General features: G+C 37.4%; 1 protein-coding gene across 2 annotated transcripts in view; it reads right to left on the reverse strand.

The window, feature by feature from the left end:
• Positions 1 to 1,559: 1,559 nt before the first annotated feature.
• The window catches only part of DISP1 (dispatched RND transporter family member 1), an 89,273-nt gene continuing 66,160 nt past the window's right edge, over positions 1,560 to 24,672 (reverse strand). For both annotated transcript variants that reach the window (XM_041471785.1, XM_041471786.1), the window contains exons 3-8: positions 17,736 to 17,765; positions 14,299 to 14,422; positions 13,177 to 13,304; positions 12,648 to 12,745; positions 10,478 to 10,575; positions 1,560 to 5,457 (exon numbers count right to left, since the gene is read on the reverse strand). In XM_041471785.1, coding sequence (XP_041327719.1) covers positions 1,813 to 5,457; positions 10,478 to 10,575; positions 12,648 to 12,745; positions 13,177 to 13,304; positions 14,299 to 14,422; positions 17,736 to 17,765 — 4,123 coding nt within the window. In that variant the 3' untranslated portion in view covers positions 1,560 to 1,812. The remainder of the gene's footprint in view (positions 5,458 to 10,477; positions 10,576 to 12,647; positions 12,746 to 13,176; positions 13,305 to 14,298; positions 14,423 to 17,735; positions 17,766 to 24,672) is intronic.

Consider the following 24,672-nt stretch of genomic DNA (forward strand, 5'->3'; position numbering starts at 1 on the left):
AAGTTCTCTGTTCTGTAGACACATTGGCTGGGGACCTCCCCAAAGGCCCATGTCTCAAAGCTGTGGATGAAACCTATGTGACAGGCTATATGCTGCTTTGACAAGGTCTGACAAACTGCACTCAAGCAGGTGAGGTGGGCAGGAAAAAAGCTGGACCACAGCAACAATCCAGTTTATTTCTTATTACCTTCAATTTCTTTAGATTGCTAGCACTGCAAGCATTAGCTTACAATTAATGGTGTCTGTAGTGGACAGAAAACTCTCATTACAAGCTAAAGAATCAGGCTCTAAGTTCCAAGGTAAATAAAACTGAGTTTTATTTTATAACTAAGAAAGAATGATACTCTTCTTAAACCATGTAAAACTAATTTAGGTTTTTCTGTAGATTTCGACCTCTTCCAGTCACTGGGACATATAAGCACTAACTTCACTACTGCCAGCCAAACCAAAGTGGTTTGTTGCATGCTGTGAACCTTCTGCATGCCTCCAACATGAACACTAGGACAGAATTAGACAGGCTTTTCCTCCACTGATTCATTACACACCAAGTACCTGATATCACATCAGCCCATGAAATCTATCTTCTGTGTCTCATAAACCAACTATCATCAGCATAACCAAGCGATGAAATGAAGAGAGATTTGTCATTAAGATACTCAGAAATAATGACATGCTACACAGTTCCAGCTCTCAAATCCACCCTCCTGGAGTGATAACACCAGCAAGTATTCACATGATTACACACAGCTATCATGTGACTAAACCCGGTACTTACAGAGATACAACATCTGAAATCCAACGTCTTGGTTATGTGGTTTAGTTCAGTATTTGTAACTTCATCTGGGAACTTCTCCAGATAGAACACTCAGAACACAATATTTTAATTTATGTTTCTGAGCCTTTTGAGTTGACTTAATCTGATACTTACTGTTGGCAGTGAGTCTAGAGCCTGTGCATTAACTATGCCTTTCTCCACAGCAGATTAACTCTGTGGGAAAAAGTTCAGTATTGCAAGGCACTTCATGTCCAATTTTACAACTCCTGATTTTACATACATCTGTCAGCTGCATAAACTGTATTTTTGTTGTCATCACTGACAAGTCAATAATGTTCACTGACTATTGTTTCCACCTGTATTCTCTGGTATGTAATGGTGAAGTCTATACAGTAATTGCCAGAAAGGCAGTTGAAAATGTTTTACTGCACTACATATACAGAAGTGCAACACAGGCAGTGCAAATGTGTGGGACTCCAGGAGCTTTTCTTTAGATTTTGTTAGGATGAATAGTTAAAAATATTTCCCAAACAGGCTATCCTGCAGAGCTGGTCTGTCAAGCAATCCTGAAAGAACACAGTTACAGTTCTGCTGCTGTTCCAAAGTGTGCAGAAGCCTGCCAAAGCAGCAGACAAATAAAGGTAAATTATGTACTCAGGAAATGTGGCAATCTGAGTCTGCCCCAAACATTATTGATCTCACAAGCCCATGCTTGTGGCTTCAGAACAGGAAAGAGTTTCTTTGTAATGCTTTATTTCTTGAGATGGTTTATAAGGAGAAATCAAACACGAATGCCCTGGAACAAAATCTAAATGAAGCATAATCCACCTTATGAGTTATAGCAAAAAACATTCTGGACAACATCAGGTTTTACTACATGTAATGGCTTTATGAAATGTATAAATGCTATTGTTCTATAAAATACATTTTTCATTCCAAAAGGCAAATTATAATTCGTATTTATTCAGGACTTTCCTTTCTAGTGCTTTAAACTTACTTTTAAAAGAAAGACGCAGGATTGCCAAATTAAAGGTTTATTATAGTGTTTTTATTAACAAACTTCCATTGGAAAGTTCCGGGCGCATTAACATAGGAGGCACATTGGCTTCGATGTCTGGCATTTGACAGTCAACAGAATTGCACTTCACTGCAAATGCCTTGCCACAACAGTGTGAACTTTCATGGCAACTCTTGGAGCGAGCCTCTCTCCCTGACCTGGTCAGCAGGTGTTTTTTATCGTTTTGGTCTGCCTTCAAAACTCTGTCATTCTGCAAACAACGCTGATCTATCTTGCTCTCAACTTTCTTTTTCTGCTTTGACAGAGAGGCTTTCTTGCTTTCTACGCCGTTTGCTTCTGTACCACCCTTTTCATCACACTTGTCTGTCTGCTGACAGAATCCCTTTTGGTTATTTGAGACACTGTTCTCACATTCAGAGCAACGCATTATTAGAGGTGCTGCATTTCGGCAGAGAAACTGTGAGGAGCTCATCACCTTTGGAACAGTTCTTACATTTTCCTCTGGGTTGTGATGAGCATGTGTATCTGTCCTGTTTATTCTCTGATGTGCCTGGAACTGTTGCACAGACTGGAGGAAAAAATTTTTAGGCAGAGAGTTTTGTGTCATCGTTCTTTTGAGCCTTCCTTGAAGGCAGCTGCAGTGGAGGATTTGCGGGACTGGATGTATGTAATCCTCAGCAGCTTGCTGTAAAGCATTTATAGGAGCTACAGAGCTTTGGATCTGCACGGTCCCTGGGGAGGGAGAACACTGGTAACAGAAGGTGTCACTTGACTGCTGACATGAGTGCGGACTCCAATTCACTGCCACCTGCTTATATGCCTCAGGACAGCTACACTGCCTGTTATGAGAGAAAATTGGGCATATGGTGTGTTGGTCAATAGAGGTCTGGAGCACAGATGAATTAGCAATGTTTTTGATGCCTTTACTCACTTCACTATTATAGGCTGGATGCATAGGCAAACATGAGTTTTGGGGCTTGCTGCTGAAGAGCTCTGAGCAGGTATGAGTTTCTTCATATGTCACTTTCTCTACAGGGTTACAGAATCCAGTTTGTGATGCCAGAGGTTCAAGCTCATAGTGCTCATGCTCCATTTCTGGTTTTTGACTTCTGGAGTTCAGCTGGTACTTGCTAATAGGATGTGACTTGTTTTGACTTCTGCCCCCTTGGGCTCCTGAAAAGGCCTGAGAGAAGGCATTACACCGCAGTTTTTTTGGTAATGGGATCTGGCCACAAGTGCCCTGGGGCCCAAGGCATCGGCACATACACTGGAAGAAGAACGTTGCAAAAGCCCAACTAATGCACATTATAAGCATCATGAAAGTGCCAAGCTGAGTGTATGCCAACACTGTCGAGGGCATCATCATTGCCCCAGCTACAAATGTAGTCAAGGCAGCCATTGCAATAGCAGAACCCATACGGCTTAAAGAAAAAATTACCTTTCCCTCTCGGTCAGGGTCAGGGGCCAAGCGATAAGCCACTCCATAATGAACAGCAAAGTCCACTGACAAGCCAACAGCCACCGAGATTGTGACAGATTCCAACACATTCAGCTCCCACCCAAGAAGAACCAGAGAACCTACAGTGACAAAAATAGTTCCAGCTATTGAAACTATTGCATAAAGGCTTATGATTATGTTCCAAGTTGTAAGAAGCATTACGCTAAATGCAACGGCAACTGAAAGGCCCATGGCAATCAGAGTACCATCTGAAAGACTGTCCTGAAGATCATAAAATTCAAGGTTACTCACAAACCAACCATTGCTAAGACCTTCAGGAGCAGAACTAAGCTCACTTGAAATCCATGAGTCTACCTCTTTGTAAAATTGATGCATTTTCTCATAAGCCAGTGTGAAGAGGTAGGTGCTTTGGAACTCCAGCACCACTGCCCTGATGGTGTCATTAAGGTCAAAGCGAGGCCCTGGGGTTTTGCTATCTAAATGGTACCCTGTGCTTCTTTCTAGCTCCATTATAGCTCTCTTGATACATAATTCAAAAACTTCTTGTTTGTATGGAAAGCTCCAGTGGCTGCAGCAGGGGTAAAGAGATGGCTCATCACAGTCTTGATTTTCCATCCACTGCTTAAATGTTTCAATGAAGCAGCTTGTGAAGTCTTGTTCTTCTGCCTGATAAAAAAAGGTTTGATTTCTTAACTTTTGACAGAAATGTAAAATCCAAACCTGCGAAGCTGGGCTAGCGATATTAAAACTGGTATCTAGCTGCAGCTCTCCTTTGCTTTTAGGGTTTAAAGGGTCACCATTATCCTCAGGTGTGACACCCCAGATTATGGTAATCGGCATGTGGAGCTCTTCTCCGTGGTGGACACGTTCAAACATAAAAAGTTTTTTGTATTCTGCATCGTATCGTTCAAATGGGTGAGAAGACCTGAATACCTGAAACTCAGAGAGCTCCAATGACGGCAGTTTCATCTTTGGATTTACACACACGATATATGCTCCACCAATTGTTAAGGCAAGGAACCAGAAAAGCCAAATATACCGGAATTTGATAACAATGCACGGCAAAACTTTCTCAAAGAATATCCTGGATGCTTCTGAGACTGCAAAAATAGTCTTGTGGAATATTTGGCACAACACTGTCCAGCAGTTTTTGTTGTTGTATAACCTCTGCTGAGGTTTCTTAAAGCAACTGAAAATATTGAGAAGATACCGTTCATGTAATACAACTACAGCAGGCAGCCATGTAACCATCAAAACATAATTCACCAGAATGGCAGTGCCAGCATAAACACCAAAACACCGGATTGCTGTGATATTGCTGACATAATTAGCATAGAAGGCAGCAGCGGTTGTAAAACTTGTGACAAACATGGAAAGAGCAGCATGTTGCAATGTGATGCTCACTGTCTCAGAAGTTCCAGCATGAGGTTTATCAAACTTTGTGTAGTTCCAAACATCACATAAGACAAAAGCATCATCTGCTCCAATCCCAACAAGGATAATCAATGCTGTGAGATTCATAAAGGGAAAGAACTCAAAATTAAATACTACCCGATAGAGAAAATAAGAAATAATCAAGGAACTAATTATTGCAAACATAGTCATCAGTGTGATAAATATGGATTTGGTGTACACACACATAACTAACAGAACAATTACAATGGCTATGGCAGGATACACAGTATCCATCAAGAGATAATCTTGAAACAACCTATGTTTTATTCCAAACTCAATCCCCATGACGGTTGTTACACCATCAGAAGCATTCCAGTTCTCAAAGTTATCTAGGTAAATATTCATCATGCTTTCCCCTTTCTCGGTGGGAGAGAAGAGCATGCTGTATTTTAAAGCTGGTAATACATAGTCAGCTGTCTTTGGGCTTAGGAAATCCTTGTCCACTAGGTAGTGAAGGATCTGGTAAACAGCATTGTACTTGGTACATTTGCGAGGCACGTTTGTACACTTGAGTTGGTCCTTCCTTTTGGCATTCATGTCCCAGCAGTCCGGCCCCAGGGTCCCGTTGTAGTAGTATTTGGCACAAGTGCGAAGCAGCTTTAGGGTGTGAGAGACATCCCGTTCGACAATCTTCTGACACGATGACCTGTTGTTCAGAATAGCAATATAGTTGCCCAGTGTCCAGCTGGGACAGCACGAAGCAGCAGTGGCTCTCTGGCAGAGATCACCAAACTGGGAATGGGATCTGATCTATGTAAAGACAGACAGGGAGACAAATCCAATTTGAAGTAACAGTCTGAAACATTCAGTAACCCATAAAAAAAAACCCCAAGAAATTACTTTAAATTATGAAAATTCAGTTTACATTAACATTTGGCATTAACATATTAAATTCTTATTTCCACACACACTGCTTTTGGCAGTATCCTCTTACATGCAGCAGACTAAACCAGCCAGTATACAGACTTGTCACAGTGGCACATAAGTGGCAAAAGTGTTAAGAGTATTATTTGAAGATCCACTGAGGCATTTTGTTTCTTTCCAGTCTGAGGACTGTAACTCTCTTTTATTATCTCATTATATACTTCTGAGAATAAACAATCAGCCATACATCAGAGAAGTTTCATTCTGCTTGGAATCATATCCTGAAGTTTCTAGTAGAGGCAAGGACTTACCATCCTGGCAGAAAGGATGTGACAGCTTTACCATAACTTCCATCACCTGATCTCTCTTCTACAATCCCGATTTTATTAATTTCTTTTAGCTCTTGCACAGCTGGCAGGCACTGTACCCAAACAGCTCTGCCTGCCACCCAGGTACTGCATGTCCCTAAGTGATGCAGGATTTCCAAAGCACAAGGTAATTCCACTGTCATGAGCGACCTCAAAATAACAGGTCATGCCTCTGAACACTGCACCCACAGTGCACGGCACATTCTGGTTAAAGATGCTCCTCAACCAAGTGAGTCTTAATCCCTTATGGGGATATTTTTCTTTCACTTCCAGAATAGTCCAGATTTAGTTCAAGACAGTAAAAGCATGACTTAGCTAAATCACCTCAAGACACTTCTACACAAACTGGAAGTAACTATACACCAGAAATGCAACTCTAACATGGTTAAATCAGGGAAATTCTTTCAAGATGAGAAAACTCAATCTTCAGAGAGCATGAGGAATAAAAGTCTTCAAAAACAGAACTTCTGTTATACGTGACAAAGTAGAATTAATCCTTCAAATAGTTAAGATATATGTAAAAATTATGTTTTGATCAAGTTACAAAGAATATTACACATATTAATAGTCACATAAATAAAGCCATGTGCTTCAGATTTTATAGGAGTGCACACTGAAACAGTTGCCCATGTATGCTTTAAATTTAAGTGATCTGAAAGAAACCACTTAGCCTCTTCTTTCTTCTTTTTCTTCAGCAAAATTGCACAGGCTTATTATTACCAATACTTCATAATGCAGACCAAAAAATACACTTAGGAATTCTCTCAGCAGTTATAAAAGCTTAAATATGGACTAAATTTTGTCAACCAGTTTCTGAACAATAACAAATTGGCATTCCAAAAGACCAGGATAATTCACATTTGATTGTTTCCAGATAAAAAAACTCACACATGCAAACTCAGGAAAAACTGAACAATCTACTAAATAAAAGGAAGCACTGCAATAGCATATCTGTGTTTTTCATGGCACATCTCCAGGTTAGTCCTATGAGGATATAATAGCCAAACTGGGAGGAAAGGATTGATTGTCTTCCCTATGTATTCAGGTTGAAGATGGGACAATGAGGTTTAATACACTGTTCTTCTACACATGCTGCAGGCCATAAACATTCACTGGTAAAGTAACTGCTGCCAAAGATAAAGTAACATGAGCTGGTAGCTGGAAATGAGAAAGGAAAATACAAAACTTAGCTCCTGATAGCTCATTAAAATACTACATAAAATGTTAACAAATTGTAGCACTGGGCTTTGTTGGTGATCCAAAGGAACTGGAAAGGTCATTCTGGTGTTTCCAGACCTGGTCTGTCACTGGCACCACCTCAATTTATTTTGGAACAAGTAAGGAAACAAAACTGTGTGCAACCTGCACACATCTGTGGGCAGATCTGCCCAAATGGTTCTCTGCAGTGACAGAGAATCACAAATCCACTGCTTTGGGGAAACAGTCTGAAGACATAATATACAGTCATTTTACAGTTTATAGTGAAAACATTCTACAATTAAGAGGTGAAAAAAAAAAAGGTCTTCTTATCCCAGTAGTAAAAAAAATTAGAACACCTCCTGTAACTATTTTGTATATTAAGTTTCCATGATGGTTATAGGACTTGCATATGCTGAACAGCTGCAGGGTAGAGCCCCTAAGTGTCAGTAAAATCTATAGTTAAAGTAGTTACAAGCAAATGGGAATACAATTCATACACAGAGGATATGCTGTTAGTTCCATACTAAAGCAAATACTAGTTGGTGCTGATATCCTGCTTATCATCAGAAAAATACATAAATTCAAAGGTTTGCATTTCCAGCAAGCAGCACCTGGTTTTCCTGTCTTTGAATACAGAAAGCTTTTCCACTTAATTCAACAGAACTGTGGCCCTAAACAAGCATGAGCTCAAAATACTCAAAAATAACTACAGCCAGAAAAGAGTCTGTAAGACCAGAAGGTCACGAAAGTCATAGATTTTTTGTTATGGCTGCACTGCAAGTCAGCATCCTCTGCCTCCCTAGGGATTGGCTGCTAACAGAACTTAGCATTTAAAAGTGGGACATTGCACAGCACTTTGTGAGTTCTAGGAAGTGTTAGAAGTACTTAAAAATTGCCAGAAAGTGTTCAAATAATTAAAAATGTTATTTGTAAGTAACAAGCATTTAAAAAGAAACTATGAAAAAAACCTTAATCCCTTTCTGAGCCCTGAGTATCTAATTTTTATAATAATATGTTTTAAAATTAAAAGTATTTTAAAATAAAATAATATGCACAGACCAGCAAAAATACCAAAACTGAACTATATTAGTTTTCCATACTAACTAGCTAAAAATCAATGCTGCTACCATGATGCACTGTTGTTCTGCTCAGCTGAGGTGTTAAATTACTTTATTCCTAAGTAATTTACAAAGAAAGATCTGCAAGATCATTATTAACAACAATATTCTTTATAAATATCTACACAGTTGTGGATGTAAATGATGCATCAAACATTTCATTTTCTGAAGTGTTCTTATTTCAAAGGAAGAGCTGGTTTTATGGTCCTTGTTGTAGTAAAGTAGTTTCATCCTTCCCTCAGAAGGTATAGCTGTATTTGATATAATACATTTTTATCAAGGTAAGAGGATGGGGAGGAACAAAAGAAAAAATTCTCAGTAGTAATGCAATCATTAGAGAGATGCTCTTCCGAGGTAATTAACTATCTTCTGTTAAACGGAATGATGTTTTTTAATTCAGACTGCATTGCTTTGCAACGATCTGCACAACCTGGGATTTACCTGCATCAGCTGCCTGTGTGACTGAACCTCTACAGTAAATGCACAGATTAGCATCTCCTCCCTCAGCCTCAATTTTTACCCTTGTTAAGGGTTATTCTCCCCTGGATCTCCCGATTGAACTGGTGATGTGATGACTCCCTAGCTCAGCTCATTCAAAACTGAGCTGGGCTGCTTTAGATCCTGTACTCTGCTCACCTGACTCCTTCTGATTGCAAGAGAAAAGGGATAAAACCACATGAGCCATCCTGTCAGTGAAATCATCTCTGATGGGGAAATAAGGAACATTAACAAGCATGTGAGGACAAAGCTCACTTCCAACAAGGGAGCCAACCAGGACAAAATGCCTGCCAGCAGACTGCCAAGAGAGATTCATTATACAATGTTCCACTACAGTTCAACATTTTAAGCCAGCAAATGACAGCTGTTGTAGAGAAAACAGTTTGGAAATTTGCTAAATAAATACAGTTGTCTAATAGGCAATGATCAATCTAATAATGAAAATATTTCCCATTAAATAAATGAGAAATATTAAATAAGTTGTCTATGATTATTTTTGTTTTGGAGAAGAGCAAAATTGAAATAATTTGTTCAGCATTAACAGATGAAAAACATATTGCTTCATTTCCATGCAGAGTCATCAGCATGTGAATCAAAAGTTCATGGTTACTCAGAAGTTCAAAGGAGCTCAATCCAGCAAGTGACAAGCTTATATTTTATAGATAAAGTTTAAATGAAAATTAGTATTTCTAACTATTTTACCTAACTTCCTTTGCTGTCCATTTGACAGCCTATTCTAAAGTAACAAAACAAAATTAATTTGAGTGATCCACTGGGTGTCAGAGAAAACTGCATATATTATGAGATTATATTTAGTTCACCTGGAGGTGAAAACGTCAGAAAAATCAATTATTTGCTGGGAACCAAGAAAAAAACTCCATAGAATACTCTATAAGGAAACACACAGTAAAAGTTAAGATAGTCCTTTCCTGAAGCAACTCTGTTCTACCCAATTCTGGATGCTATTAGTAGAAAACTCAGAGAAATTCTCCAATATATAACCTGATCTATGAATTGAAAGTTGTTTTTTAACTGCATGTACATGTGAGAAACAACTGCTCACTTTGAAAATTTGAAAAGGTTTATTAAACCTTAACAAAAATACAACAAAGGATTACATAAGGAAAAAGTTACAGTGCTGGGAACTGCCCGCGTGCATACCACGTGGCCAGTTCGTCTTCAAGATGGATGCCCAGTCTTTTATACCCCTGGGGGTTGCATCAGCCAGCCCTGGCCTCTCCTAAAGTCAGTCATCTCTTCTTTGCCATTTATCGATGGAGACTGTTTTCTTATAAGTTGATTGGAGATGAAATGTTGCCATGCCTCACCCTCTAAGCAACAAGCTTTTCCATTCCCAACTGCCCTATGCAAGGGGCACATGTGCATGCCTCCTCTCTACCTGTCCTAGACAACCCTGGCTGTCTGATGGTAACAATACAGGGGGGAAATGGGGACTATGGGGAGAACAGAGGATATCTAAACTACAATAGCATAACTATACATTACTAAAGCTTTTCTCAATATTCACACAATAGTTATCCCTTAATTGCGAGAGCCAATCATCTCATTATCCATCTATAACATACATGCTGACTGATCATTTGACATGAGTTGAACCACATAAAGTCCTCTCATATGCTACTGGATGGCAGTGGGCAGCAAAACAAAGTTTCAAATGCATGCTCTGTATTTGCAAGTGAAACAAATGCCAAGTTGACTTACCCTCAAGTTGTCTACATTGCACATTGACTTAATTGCATTCAAATTCCATAAATTCTCTCCTTCTGTTGATGCAAACACCACTCGTGAATAGCGATCACCTGAAATTACAGAAGGGGGTTTTCACTGATTGTTTGGGTGGGCCTGGTATCAAAAGCGGAGGCAAAATCCCACCAATCAAATGACACACAGGAAATCTTGGTCGAGTCATGGGAATTCACCTCCTTTTCAAGATGAGCTGTTTATCTGTAACACTCACTCCACATGAAAGTTTCCATTTCCTTAAGGTGCTTATAGTAAATATGGTATCTTCAATATTACACATCACTCAGAAGCTCTACAGACTTCTATTCAAGCAAACTATCTTCTGAAATATGACAAACAAAAATCAAAAGATCTAATCAGCAAACTATGAAATTCTTGGCACTGTATAATGGCAGTACACTGATAACAGTAATCAAAGGCTGATTTAGTAAGTCACTTGGGAATATAAATAATAATTATAAAGCTGTTTCTACAAGAATGTTTTTGCTTTAGAAGCAAATGACTGCAGTGGGAATTGTTGTGATATCCTTGAGGCCATTTTCAAGAATTGCAGTTTAGACACATGGAGCTTAAATTACAAATTAAATCACATTTATCAGAAGACAGATTTGGGAAAGGAAATAATTACTTAGTGGCGGTGAGATCTGTCTGCAGAGCTCACAAGGGAAACAAATATACAAACACAAATATGTAGAACTGCCTAACACAGTATGGTACTCTGGGTTAAGAAACAGGATCATGCTAATTAAAAAATTCCAAAAACCCAAAAGGCTGAATTTTCCCTACTGCTGTGAAGCTGCAGAATTTTTGCCTTCCACAAGGCTGCAATGAAAAGATTCAGGGGCAGTGCTTTATTATCTCAAACCATGCTTTAGGATCAAGGGAACTGAAATCTAGAGGTCCTGGAGCAGACAAAGAAAGATACCAGGAATGACAAAAGTGGGTCAAGAGGACATCAACTGGTTTTTTTTTTACATAATGGACTGGCAAATTTTCCCACAGAAATGCAATTCCTTCATGACTGTCACAACTGAGACTACGCAGAAACAGCAGAGGAAAGGAGGAGAGTGAGACTGTGCAGAACAGCAGCCCAGATAAGAGGAGTTAATTCTGCATCAAGAATGCTCAGCAGAGTACCAAGTACATTTCCTCTCCCTCACTCACTATATGCTAATTTGGTTATGCTCACAGGAACAGAAATTATGACCTTGCTCCCATCCTCTCACTTAGATGTAAGACTATACTGCAATTGAAAAAAAAAAAAAAATCTGTTCTTCACCCTGGTTTTCCCTGGTCATTGCTCTCTTAGACCAAGTAATCTGAACAAATAATTTCACAATTGCATTTTTGTGCTCAGTCTTCACATGTGGAAGTAGCCACAAAAGAGGTCAGGTCCTTCTAATAATAGAGGCAAGATTTACACCTCTCTGCCAGAACAGAACTTATCAAAGTTCTGCAGTGTGCCCTGTAAAAAGTCAAAAGACTTTGTCTTTTTTGTCCTCTAGTTTGACTTAGTCAGCTTCATAGCCTACAGTGCTTTAAGGTGGGGACATTTTATTTTTATTTCTGTTTCTTTAAGGGGGATGTTTTCTTCGTTGGGTTTTTTTGTGTCTATTTTTTTTTTTCTGTAAATAAAGCCCTACATTCAGCACAGGATATAACTGGTGGAATCCTGTAGGACATATAGAGAAAAACTATTTTGATTTAGGTTTTTTAGAATTAACTTAATGGCACGGACAAACCACAACTTCTTCCCAAGTGTGAATTAAGAACTACATCTCTAGCCACAAACAAAACACTGATTTTACCATGTTCAGTACTACCAAGAACTAATAAAATTCCTTACAGGAAATGGAAACACTTAAAGGAAGCACTTCAAGTAAATACAGTTTATTCAGAAAAAGAGCCAATAGAATAGAACCAATAAGGCAAATTTTTAAATCATTCTGAAAGCGACTTGGAAACATTTCAGTCCAATTTTACCAAGATTTCTGCATGGAGAAAGAAGGTATTTCTTCTGTTTATATATAAAGTTAAAAATATCTTCCTAATATGGCATACAATATACAGAAGAGTTCAGAAAACTCTGAACTGTCACAAGTTTTTAGCTTTCCTTGTATCCACTTACTTGGAATATCACAGAAAAAGGTATCCTTGTGGAAGTTCCAGTCTGCTTGCCTCTTCTCTCTTTCATAGTGATCATCTAACCATCTGTCATCTTGATGACTAAACCAGAACAAAGGGTTTCACTTTAGCAAAGAAATTATTAAAAGAAGCACCATCCAAACAAGTCACATAGCTTAACAGCTCTTACATATGAGAAAACACATTTTTACCAATGTGATTTTGATATACAAAAACTGAAACAGTAATTTAATTTTTTCTTTAAATTAAGAGACTTCAAAGGAAAGGACATTGAGTCCAGTACTGAAAATATCCGTAGAGAAAAGTACAATTATACATTTTTTTAAAAAGTTTGCAATGTGTAATATCTAGCCTGGTATGAAAGGCCTTAAGAACTGTAGAATATTAGATTCCGTATTTATTGAAAACAGTGGCAGCATATATATATTAACTTCAGAGTGTACTGGTGAAAGCACGATATACATAACAAAACCACTAATAAAACAAAATGCATTTTTACTATAAAGCCTTACCTTTTAGCTTGCTCATCTGCATATTTGAAAGGGTAGTTTGCAAGTGTTGCTTTGTACCCTGTGTTTTTCACCATGTTGTTCCATGTGACCAATCTCTGTCCTATGGCTGTCCCTCTGGGTTCAAAACCCTAAGGAGAGAGAAGCACAAAATTCCATTAATGCTTTTCATTCTTCAGCTCAAACAGGAGAGCAGAAACAGGATCGAAGTGATGGATAGCTTTCACTATGAAGCATAATTACTTCAGGCATCTACTTTTAGAGGTAAAATGCTTCATGACAAGTCAGACAAAATAATGACCAATTGTAGATAGTGACGAGGGATTAAGAATTCTTGCACATCCTACTGCTCTCCCTGAGAAGAGATGATTTAGTCCATCCAATGTTCAACACTTGGTTTTCAGAGGAAGGGCATTCTATAAAGTACTCTTCTGTATCTCAATTATCAGTCTTAATTAAGAATAAGGCAAATATTTAAATAATTTTGAAAGTGACTTTGAAACAATTTTAACAACTTGGCTGTTTTCAGGAAATATCCATTACATATGGATATGTACAGATACACATACTATACTATAAATACCAATAACTTACAGGAACAGTTTATTTTTATTTGAGGATAATGACTAAATTCCATATTTTCAATTAAAAAATCCTGAAAGTTACTTATGCTTAAGACAATTCATGAAAAGTAAAAAACTAGTGCAATATTTAATAGAATCTGATAAAAATTACTTTTATCCTTTCAATATGGCTATCACTTCATTCTCAGAAGGGACTTAGAATCCCCTCTCCTTTTACAGATCCTGGCCTTCATTCTTTGAAACCTGATTTAGAACGTATGGTCTGTGCTGTACATCTAAAACTGGGATGAATTTACATTATTCAATATGAAGCAGTTCCGTAGAAGGACACATGACCTTAGCAAAATGCAGAGGGAATGGAAACTAGTGGGTAATATTCTTTGATGGCATCTGCAGCTTTGTATTGTCATTTGCTGCTCCAATGTCTAGATTTAATACTTTATCAATTGCTGTACTTGCATTTGCTGTTTACTGGTTCCACTGGAAAACATGCAAACAAAAAATACTTATTTGACAGTACAACTGATAGATATTGACTTACCAGCAGTGGATCAGAGAAATCTGGAAGATCTGGAACTAATATTCCCACGAGTGCACACACCACTATGAGCACAGTGCACATACCCAGGACCACCACGGGCCAGTCGGCAATGAGCGCAGCATAGCTATGGGAGAGGAGCAGGGAGAGGTGCTACAGCAACAAAAGCTGCACAGAGAACTAATCCATACTTCACTCAAGAGCTTTTCAGATCAGACTATTTTTTCCCCCAGGATTTTGACAAAAAATGTAAGCTTATCCATGATTGCGAGCCACTAGAAAAAGATGATTTGTCAAAAATTTAGTGAGAGAAAAGGTCACTACTTGGGATCTTTTCTAAACTTAAGCTTTTTAAAGAAAAAAATCCAAGAAAGAAAAATATCTGTTTTAAAGCAGAACCCAAAGAAAACACTTCCTCTCTTTTTAAAATAGTCATTAAAAAATATTCAAACCCTACATACTCATGATCCATGAAATCTGTTATAGGTCAAAGATGCAAGGGATTGGCAACATGATATATAAACTAACCAACATTAACTGTCTAGTTTTACAGCATAACATCCATCCTTGGATTTTAACACCTAGTTCATTCTAAATTTTATTAGTGGAAGAATTGCTAAATGCAAACCTAATTTTCATTATTTTTGTAAAATATTTTTATTTTTGTTAATTCAAGAGAAATGTTCAGAAAATAAGTGAAATCAAGAAATCTTAATTTCTAAATGATTTTTCTTACAATAAAGACTTGAGCAACTTGCTAATTAATCACAATACAATTATCAGCTTGACTGAAATTTTCTGTCCTGCTGCTAAGAAGGGAGTGATTGTCCATCTCCCCACTCCGGCAGCAGGTTTCCAGTGTTCTGACTGCAAAATCAATGGCATGAGCAAGCTTATTTCTGTTTTTCTGCAGAATGTGGAAACAGGCACTTCTAGGGGTCTAAGTACAGCTTTGAGGAGCAAGGAAATAAAAAGCACTGGGTGTTTCTCCATTTCCTGTTAAGTAAACATGGAATAATTCTGACATGCTCACACAATAGGTTAATTAGTAAAAGCTTGAAAAGCAATCTGAAGTCAAAGTTTTCATTAAAGTCAATCACAAAGGGGGCAGCTTGACAAACGAGCAATTGTACAAAGTAGAAGTGAAGTAAATGTCCTAATAGAATTTTCCTATATATAGGACTAAATGTTTTCTAAACTCCAAGCTAGACTGACTAGCTATTACAGATATTTGCTCTGAAGTCATAGAAGTTATACCCAAAAGATTTATTTTCCTATTCATCACTAGTGCCAGATTTACCATTTTGACATGTTGTCTCTACAGTTCCATTCTCAGCTGAGCACTCTTAAATCGGGTAAATTCTTTCAGGTGTAAAAAAACCTCTGTCCTAAGTGTTTAATGTGATAATGAGCCACATACAAAAAACAGTGAAGTGCTTGTTTACACCTGCAAATTTCTCTTGTTTCTTTTACCTCATACTGAAATAAAGATAAGCAAAGCTGACCTGGGCTGACAAGAGGACTGACCAGTCTATTTTTAATTTTACCTGTCTGAGCATTATTTATGCTGCTGAGGGCTCCAGCTCCAACCAAGTTGCCTAAAACCAGCCTCGACCCCAACCCACTGTACATGGCTAAAGAAATGGCATGTTTTTAAATTTTTTATTCATTAAAAACCTATAACATGAGTTTAGTTTTTTTTTTTTTCTCTGTGAGGAGGAAGCCACCATCCTGACAGATTGGGCATAAACGACCACGTGCCTGAAAATGCCTGAAAATTTTCAAAAGGGGAAAATGCTTAAATCAATTCCACGGTGGAATTCAGAAAGGATATCCTTAGTGCTAAGCACATTCTTTAGTACTTTTCTAAATCAGGATAAAACCTCCCACTTTTGGATGCCTAATTAAAACTATTTTTTTGTTTGTGCAATGATCTAGACATACAGCCACATTTACACCTTCTTGGTTTTATTTCATCCAAAATATTCCAGCACTGAATGATGAACTCATGGAAGTTTGACACTGAGCGAAATACCACTTTTTATGCCATTTTGCAATGTCTTCAGTCTGTTAGAATGGAACTAATTTTAGCTAGCTATGTACCATTAAAATGTCACTTTCATTAATTTATTTCTTCCTGATGTTTTTCACACACCTAAAAAAGATTTATTTGTTTTTAGTTGGTTGTTTTTTTGTTTTTTTTTTTTTTAAATTCATGCTCTAAGTAATTCAAAATACTTAGGAGATACAGTAATTCAATCTATATTTAGCACTACTAAAAGCACCACTGTTATAAAGCAATTTGTCTAAAGGTGATCCAAGACCTTAAATGTTTTCTTCGAAAGGAGAAGGTAGAAAAGAGAATGTTTAGGTTCTTTTCCCATTTTAAGCATAATATGTGGCTAGTGAAAAACTTTTCAATTGAGCTCCTAAATACAGATGTCCTCAGGTTCAACCACTCCTCAGGTTTGTACAGAGACAGAAATGTACCATATATAGGTTTTGTATTGTGAAAAGGTCACTATAAACAATAGATATTTGTGTGACCCAAACATATCAACACACAGATTTCTGTAACTAAAATATTTACATATTATATGACACTTAATAAACAGGCCTGCTCTTTACTGAAAGCAAATCCTAAAGATGGACCGTGTTTTTAAGGTCTTTTCACTTAAGATTGTTTCTTCTTGCCATTCTGATGCACTGATAGTTTTAGATACAATGCTCTGTTATTTTCTCTGACACTGCCATGCTACAGAGCCTATACAATCCAAACCCAGTGTTCTAGATTGCATGGGGGTTTAGGAAGAATCAAAAACTACTATGACAAAATTTTCAGAATGTCTGTCAGGTTTGTTTATCACTATTGATGATACAACCAAGCCACTTCTCAGAGCAACCCTTAACCAAAAAAGTACTGAAGCATGGAGTATCCAGGCACAGATTGTTATAAAAATGCCTAAAATAGTTGAAAACAAGAAGCATTGAAATCTGCAAAGATTTTAAAATTCCAGCCTAGTATTAATGAGGAGACTGCTTTTCTGTCTGTAAATAGAGCCTGAGTTTGGATATCCTGCATGTTCAATCCCCTTCCTGCTTCCTTAGGATTCACAGATGTGTTTTTAGGGATGTTAAAGAACTTGGCCCTGGCTCCTTATTTCAGAGTTTATTTAGGGACCCATTACAGATCAATTCTTCTAAATGTTGTTTGACCTTGCTGATAGTATCTGCTACCCTGGTTTCCCATGGCAGTTGCAGAAGTTTACTACCCACTGCCTAAAGAAATACTTTTAAAGTCTGATTTAATTTGAATGTTTATTTTTTTTCTTTGAATATTCCTTATTCTTGCTTTGTATGGGGAATAACAGTTTTGCCATCATCTCATCTACCATCTTTATAATTCCACAAACCTCAGCTGTGACAGCACTGAACCTTACCTTTTTGGTAACTTGAATGGTCTGGCTGGCCTGAAAGAAGAGAAAAAAGAGAGTAATTGAAAATGCATAAAATATGCATGCACACACCAATTTGTTTCATTATTCTCATACAGGAGTAAGAAAATAAATTATAAGAATCAGATATTTTAGGATATTAATTATTTTGAAAGGCCCACAATCATATTCAATTGAGTCTTTGCAAACAGGTAGTTCAGAGAGTAATTACAGCTAGAGACAGCTGGGTTTTCAAAAGTGGAATTTTATGCAGCTGATTTTTGAGATTACTATTCCTGAGGCTTTTCCAGTTTTCAACAAGAGACCAAATAAACTAACATGATAAAAATTTAATACTATTGAAAATCACGACAAAGTTTGTATATGATGGAAACAGACAACCACAACACCATGTTCTGACTGTAATTCACAAAACTTCAAAGTTGTCCTTTGTAATTTCGTTTCAAAAAATTATTTTGGCCATAAATTCTGTCTTGCCATAATACAGGAAGTAGAATGACATAGGATACCTCTACAAAATATCCAAGTTTTTGTTACTTCTTAAACATTTAATATAAAGTATATTATTTTGAGAAAGAGGTAGCAAACCCAAGTAAAAATTATTCTTATCTAACACTGTTCAGTGCACATTTCAATTTCTTAGCTACTGGACCAGTAAGATCCACTAAGTTTCGCTTAAAAAAAACCTTCATAAACAATCTGCAAGTCATTTCAAGAATGTGACATAAAATCACTCCGAAACTGTAACCATACAACAGCTTCAGTTGTTATGGATTTGTTTTACCGCCAAGGACACATTTAATATTAGTTCTTTTTAAAAGTATGGAAAGCACTGAATTAAGAAACAGGAACTTGCATAAACTAGATCACTTAGTAACATCACAATGAGGTTGTCAAAAGCATAGATTTGTATGCTTTCACACACAGAAAAACAGTTCAGACTCCTCAGAGATTTTCAGAAAAACTTAATCCACTACATAGAAATGAAATTTGCTGTTCTTCAAAACAGTAAAAGTTGTTTACTACTACACAATAGTAAGATTTGCTCCTTTCAGCCATGAGAAAACTGGAGGAAAGCAGAATCACCATTCTCTAGTTGCAGAGTAACTCAAGGATTAAGGAAAGGTATAGACAAAGATTCTCGGTTGAATGCAGCCATAAAAGATTAAATTTATTAAGTGTCACCAACCTTCAGACTAGGTGCACAAATCTGACATCCAGAGGTACAGAACATACCCAGTTTCCAACTGATGCTAAAAGCTGCTGGTAGCACTACAACAGACTCACCAGCAGCCAGAATATAGAGAAAACCATCAGAACTGAGTTCTGAAACTACTTTGAACAGTAAATTCCCTGAGGCTGAAAAGAAGTTGTGGCAGGCTTGGGGGACTGCTCATTGTCTGATCTACAGCCTCAACCACAAAACCAACTTTTACTCAACTCAGCCCAGACTGGAGGATCAGAAACCAGGTACTGAAGTCAGAACTCACTAAACTTGAATCTGAAGTGAACAGTAACAGGACTCTGGATGAAGAGAAATGCTTAAGCAGACAGTCCCTTTCATGAACTTGCACTAAGGCAGAGCACATGCTGAATGTGCCTTCAACGACTGTATGGAAAAGGGGGCAAAGCCACAGTGTTGGGAATAACAATTTTTTAAACTGCAGCACAAACTCCTGGGTTTAATGAGAGAAAAATATAAGCAGACATACTTACTATTAGTAAGGTGATTCAAACATTCATTTCTAGCTTTCATTTGCAAAGATCTGAATTTTCATATATATTGTCACTTGTTTTTGTCTGTGCCATAATAGGCTCTGCTGTGAGTAATAGTATCAGGCAACCCTTTGGCACGAGAAGAGCCTCCCAACAACAATGCTCTCTTGTATAAAGACTTCTATGACAATTCTGTTTTATATTAGCAGATAAAATTGTTTTCTTCTGCATGGGGGCTACTTTAAAATTAAATTTGCCTAATTTGGTTTACACAAAGTGGGTAAAAATACCAACACAGTCATTCCTCATCCTCCCCTGGTCCCATCAAAACCAAACTACATTTCCCTCTGTTTCCTACACCTGCAAAATATATTCAGTGCTGAACAAATGACGATGAGAAGTTCTTCAAAGTTAGGGAGGGCTAAAGGTCACACCTGCTACCAAACTCTTTTGTTTTGAAACACATGCATTGAAAAAACCTGGGTACACCCGGGTAAATTCCAATAATGTAACCAATCCCTTGCAGCTGTTGTGATGACTTTATTATATTGGTCAATAGGAAAAGTTATCCCTGAAAACTATGCCCCAAAATTCTTTAGTTATGCCCTAAAATACAGAAATGCATGGTAAAACCAGATCTTTCCCACTTAATTAATGTTGCTGTATCTAATTTTTGAAGTATCATACTTTCATTGAGCCAGTTTAAATAACACCATCAGCCTCCAAAAAAAAGTGTGAACAAAAGAGTCCTCATCAGTTTTTGTGAGAAAGAAGTGGTGAATTCCACTCTTGTTTGGACAAAAGCCAAGTTGATCTGTGTATTAAATTACCTTTGTAGTTAATTCTCACAAGTCAGAAAATTCTCACAAGTCAGAAAATTCTCACAAGCAGAAAGTGACAATCACAGTTGTTGGTGACAAGACCAGCACAACCAAGTTACTGCACGAACTGCAGTCACTGATAAAATCTAATAAACACTCTGCACCAAGAGGGGAAAAGGGAAAGAGGAAGAAAAGGACAGGCTGTGTTCTAGCACCATTTACTGCAAGTGTCAGCTGCTGTTCAACATGATTTGCTTCATCCTGTCCTTTCCTAGTGGCAAGTTTTGTCTGAACATCACACAATTAAGAAATACATAAAGAAAAGATAATTAGATTGGTTAAACACCCCAGATGTTACTCAGCATGAAATGTATTTTGGATGCCCAGCATCCTTCTGTGCAACATGCTGAAAAGGAGGAATGGTGTCTTTAAAAAGAGCTGCTGTAAATACCAGCAAGTTTACTCTAGGAAATAACTGAGTATCAGGAAGATTGATCAGCTTTGGACTGGACTACCACAGCTCCAATTATTTACCTTTCCAGCCTAAATAAGCACTTAACCTCAGTGTTTCTACTGGCATTTTGAACAGTGAGGTAGCAGAAATAATTTGTTTCTTTGTGAACAAACCTATTTGAATAGGAGCAGTTCACAGGTATAAAAAATATGATTGCTTTACATATTTTTCAATCTGAGAAAGATAATGACCTATGCTTGAGCTTCCTGGAGGGGAACATGCTGTGCCACATAGCAACATCCTGACTTTGGGTTCCCAGGGAAGCCAAAGCCTCCTTTTGATTACAGCACCGAATGAGTTTTCTCATGGAAGTTAATAGGGTACATCAGAGAAGGGAGTTTGGTCCTAATTTTGAGTATCACACTGGAAAACAAGCTTTTGGAAATCCTATGTATTATTAAATATAGTTCATAACCTTCATGTCACCTGGACATCACATAGCACAAGGCAGTATTTCAAAACATGTTCCACAGCATGGGACTTAACACCATGGCTGATTTACTTCATATGCAGCGTGTTTCATTAATATAATGCATTTCAGGGAAATACAAAACTGAATGTGCCAGAGGACAACAAAAGTATCTAGATAGTCCAAGGCATTATTTTTCAGGCTTTCTTCACAAACATCAGTTGCGAGAAAGGTATCAATGTCAGCAACCCCCTTGGCCTCACACCCCAAGGAATCAATGCTTGCTGCTTCTTTAGTGAGTACAAGAAACCCTGCAGAACGTAGCCATGAAATAGAAAATTAGGAAAACAGGCTGTGTTTTTGAAGAGTTTTCTAGCTGTTGCGAAGCACCCACCATTTCAAAGTGTTAAAAAGGCAGCTCTCAATAACCTAAGAGGTTGAAAGAGATATTAATATGATTTTAAATAGGAACATTCCTGCTTACACTGACAGTAATGTTGATTGGGGTCTTTTTTTGAGTCAGTTAAAAAGCATCAACACATTTCAAATCATATCTTTGTACTAACTTATCCAAATATTACCTTCCTAAAATTCCTATTACAATTCTGGATATTGCCCTGGCTAAACACTCAGTTTCTCATTTATGCCACTTCACTTAGCTGCAATTAATTTATATTTTACCATGAGCAGATGTAAAGACTGAAACTTGAAAATAGCAAGGCTTTTCCTCTGTTTTCCTTGGAGGAACAACAAGCCAGTTAGACTTTAAGCTGAAATTAATGCCTACCAGCCTGACATGGGGCAGCACAAAGGCACTGCCTGTGATTGTTGTGCCCTATTTTTAGGTGTAAGGAAACAACAAACAGCACTGGATAAATCCAAGACTGTCAATGTGGGTTCTTCTCCTCTGTTTCGTTCCTGGGAGACAGGAGCTAAGGGAAGTGGAGGCTAATTTAAATTGTTCCTAAATATCAAATTAGCTTTTGCTGTTATATCAGATGTAACACCTATGTGCTTTATCATTTTAACAATCACTCAGACAACAAATCCAGATTAAGTTGCCAAAAAAGTTTTTATAAGCTTCCCAATTTAATTTTTTGCTATGATAAGCAGTTTTCCGTTATTTTAGTAATGAATTCTATCTAGATGTTTTTTAAACATGCAGCGTTCATTGTATTTGTCTGCACTTAGTTTACTTGTGTACATCTCTAAGGAACAGGACAACCCACAGCAAAATGATGTTGTAGAGGAGACAGAGAATTCTGTTTTCTGTTAAGTTGCTTTTTTAAGGTTTTATTAAAACAAAGAAGAATGCAACTAATTTTTCTGGTTTTTCCCACACATAAAATATCATGGAATAATCCAAAAGGATTTAATATTTTTAATGTCTAAATTATCAGGGTGAAATTATCTGAAACTAACTGCTATTTCATCCCATTAAAATGTGCAAAATTTTTGCACATTTTCTTAATGTTGAACACATGACTGTTCTTTTGCTTAAAATTAAGCAAAATGCAACTTAGCAGATCAAAAATCAATATGCTATTTGGCAACTGTATTACAGATGTCAATTCACATTTTTACAGTTGAGACATCAAGCTTTATAAAAGTTCCCATCTGCTTTTCTTGTTTGTTCTTACCTACCTCTTCAGTTCCAACGGAGCATCTGCTCTATTTTCACAGCAAATAGGAGTAAATAAGATTGCCTTTCTGTGAGGAAAGCAACTGTAAGGAAGGTGTTAACAACAAAATCATTGTATGAGTGATTCTTGCTCTTACTGATTTAAATTCAGCATAGACGTGTAAGCTTTACTGACCTACAGAATGCCCACTGGATAAAACCCCATGGAGTGGGGCAAACCCTATATATCCTTAACTAAGCCAGCATTTCACTCACTCCCTTTCTGCTATGAAATCAATATTAAACTTTATTAACCTACTCTGAAAGAGTAACAGGGAGTTTTGACACCTTCCATGGACAAAACTCTGCCTCATGCCAGAGTAAAAAGGGAAATCAAGGAACCAGAGATGGAAAAGCTCACTGCAATCTATTTACAAACTAAATGCGTGTATTTTCATTTGCAAGTTTATTAACAGTACTGTGAGGAATGTCCTAAGAAGATGAGTTGAGGACTTTGGACTTGTCTAATTTGGAGAAAAGGAAACTGAGCAGTGACCTCATTGCTCTCTACAGCTTCTTGAGGCAGGGAAGTGGAGAGGTGATCTCTTCTCTCTGGAATCCAGTGCTGGAACAGGCAGGAATGGTTCAAAGCTGAGCCAGGGGACATTTAGACCGGACATTTATTTATCTAGAAGGTAGTTAAACACCTGACCAGACCTTCTTAGGAAGGTGCTGATGTCCCAGTCCTGTCAGTGCTCAAGAGGCATTTGGACAATGCCCTTAACAAGATGCTTTAACAGGGTTAGCCCTGAATGGGTCAGGTGATCCTTGCAGGTCCCTCCCAACTGAAACGGTCAATTTTATTCTAACCTTGTATAACTCATTATGCTAAAATTAAAACTTCTATAAATTTATAACATACAGGTAATTTGAAACTGAAATGATCCTATTATAATCATCTCCAAGGCTGGGGGGATTGTTGGGTTTTTCCCCCCTCTCCTCTTCCTCACTGCTTCTTAGGGGTAGTATCCACATATGAGCCCAGGATTTACTGACCAAGTCTTCAATTTAAGGCTCCTTAGAAACCCCTTTTTGCAATACTGACTTCTAATGTCTTTCCTCTTTCATCTTCAACAACTAAGTATTATCAGTCACTAGGAAAGCTGGCTCTTTTCCTTTATAGCATCTACTTGGTTTACTTGTCTTGAAAGGAATGAAATCATCTTCTCTGTAGGAAAATCTGAGAGCATATGAAGGAGCCAAGTCATACAGACTCTCCAAACACTTTTCTTGTATTCTTGTTTCCCTAAACTTTTCTCCAATGAGTGTAGCCACTTTTAAACAGTGCTCCAAAACTGTCAATAAGAAGACTGCCATCAAGCATACTTCAATTGGATTCTCCCTGCTTTAAATGGCAAAGTTTATATACACTTCTTCAAAAGGTTTAACTGAAGCTATATATATATATATATATATATATATATATATATTCCTTAAACTTTTGAAGCACTGAAGGCAGGACTATGTAGAGCACTGCCTGGCAAATTAAACAAAAGGTCTGATCTATTAAAGGAGAATTTCAAAAAAACTTAGTAAAATACCACCATGAATCATTATTTGAAAACAAGCCAACAGCTAATTTGGAGCAGACTAATATTATTTCAAGATCTTTCACAAGTCTAAAACCATTAGTCTTTTCTCTTTTCTTGGTAATTACAGTGAGATTAATAGATATGTTCTGGGATTTAAATGATGACTTGAGTAGTTTTCAACATTTTTACTGGCAAAAAGTCCGTTCCTTAGAAATATTTTATTTCAAAGTTGTTTTTATTACACTTCCG

The sequence above is a fragment of the Pyrgilauda ruficollis genome, unplaced genomic scaffold (assembly GCF_017590135.1).
Source record: "Pyrgilauda ruficollis isolate IOZ18807 unplaced genomic scaffold, ASM1759013v1 scaffold279, whole genome shotgun sequence".
Lineage (NCBI taxonomy): Eukaryota > Metazoa > Chordata > Aves > Passeriformes > Passeridae > Pyrgilauda > Pyrgilauda ruficollis.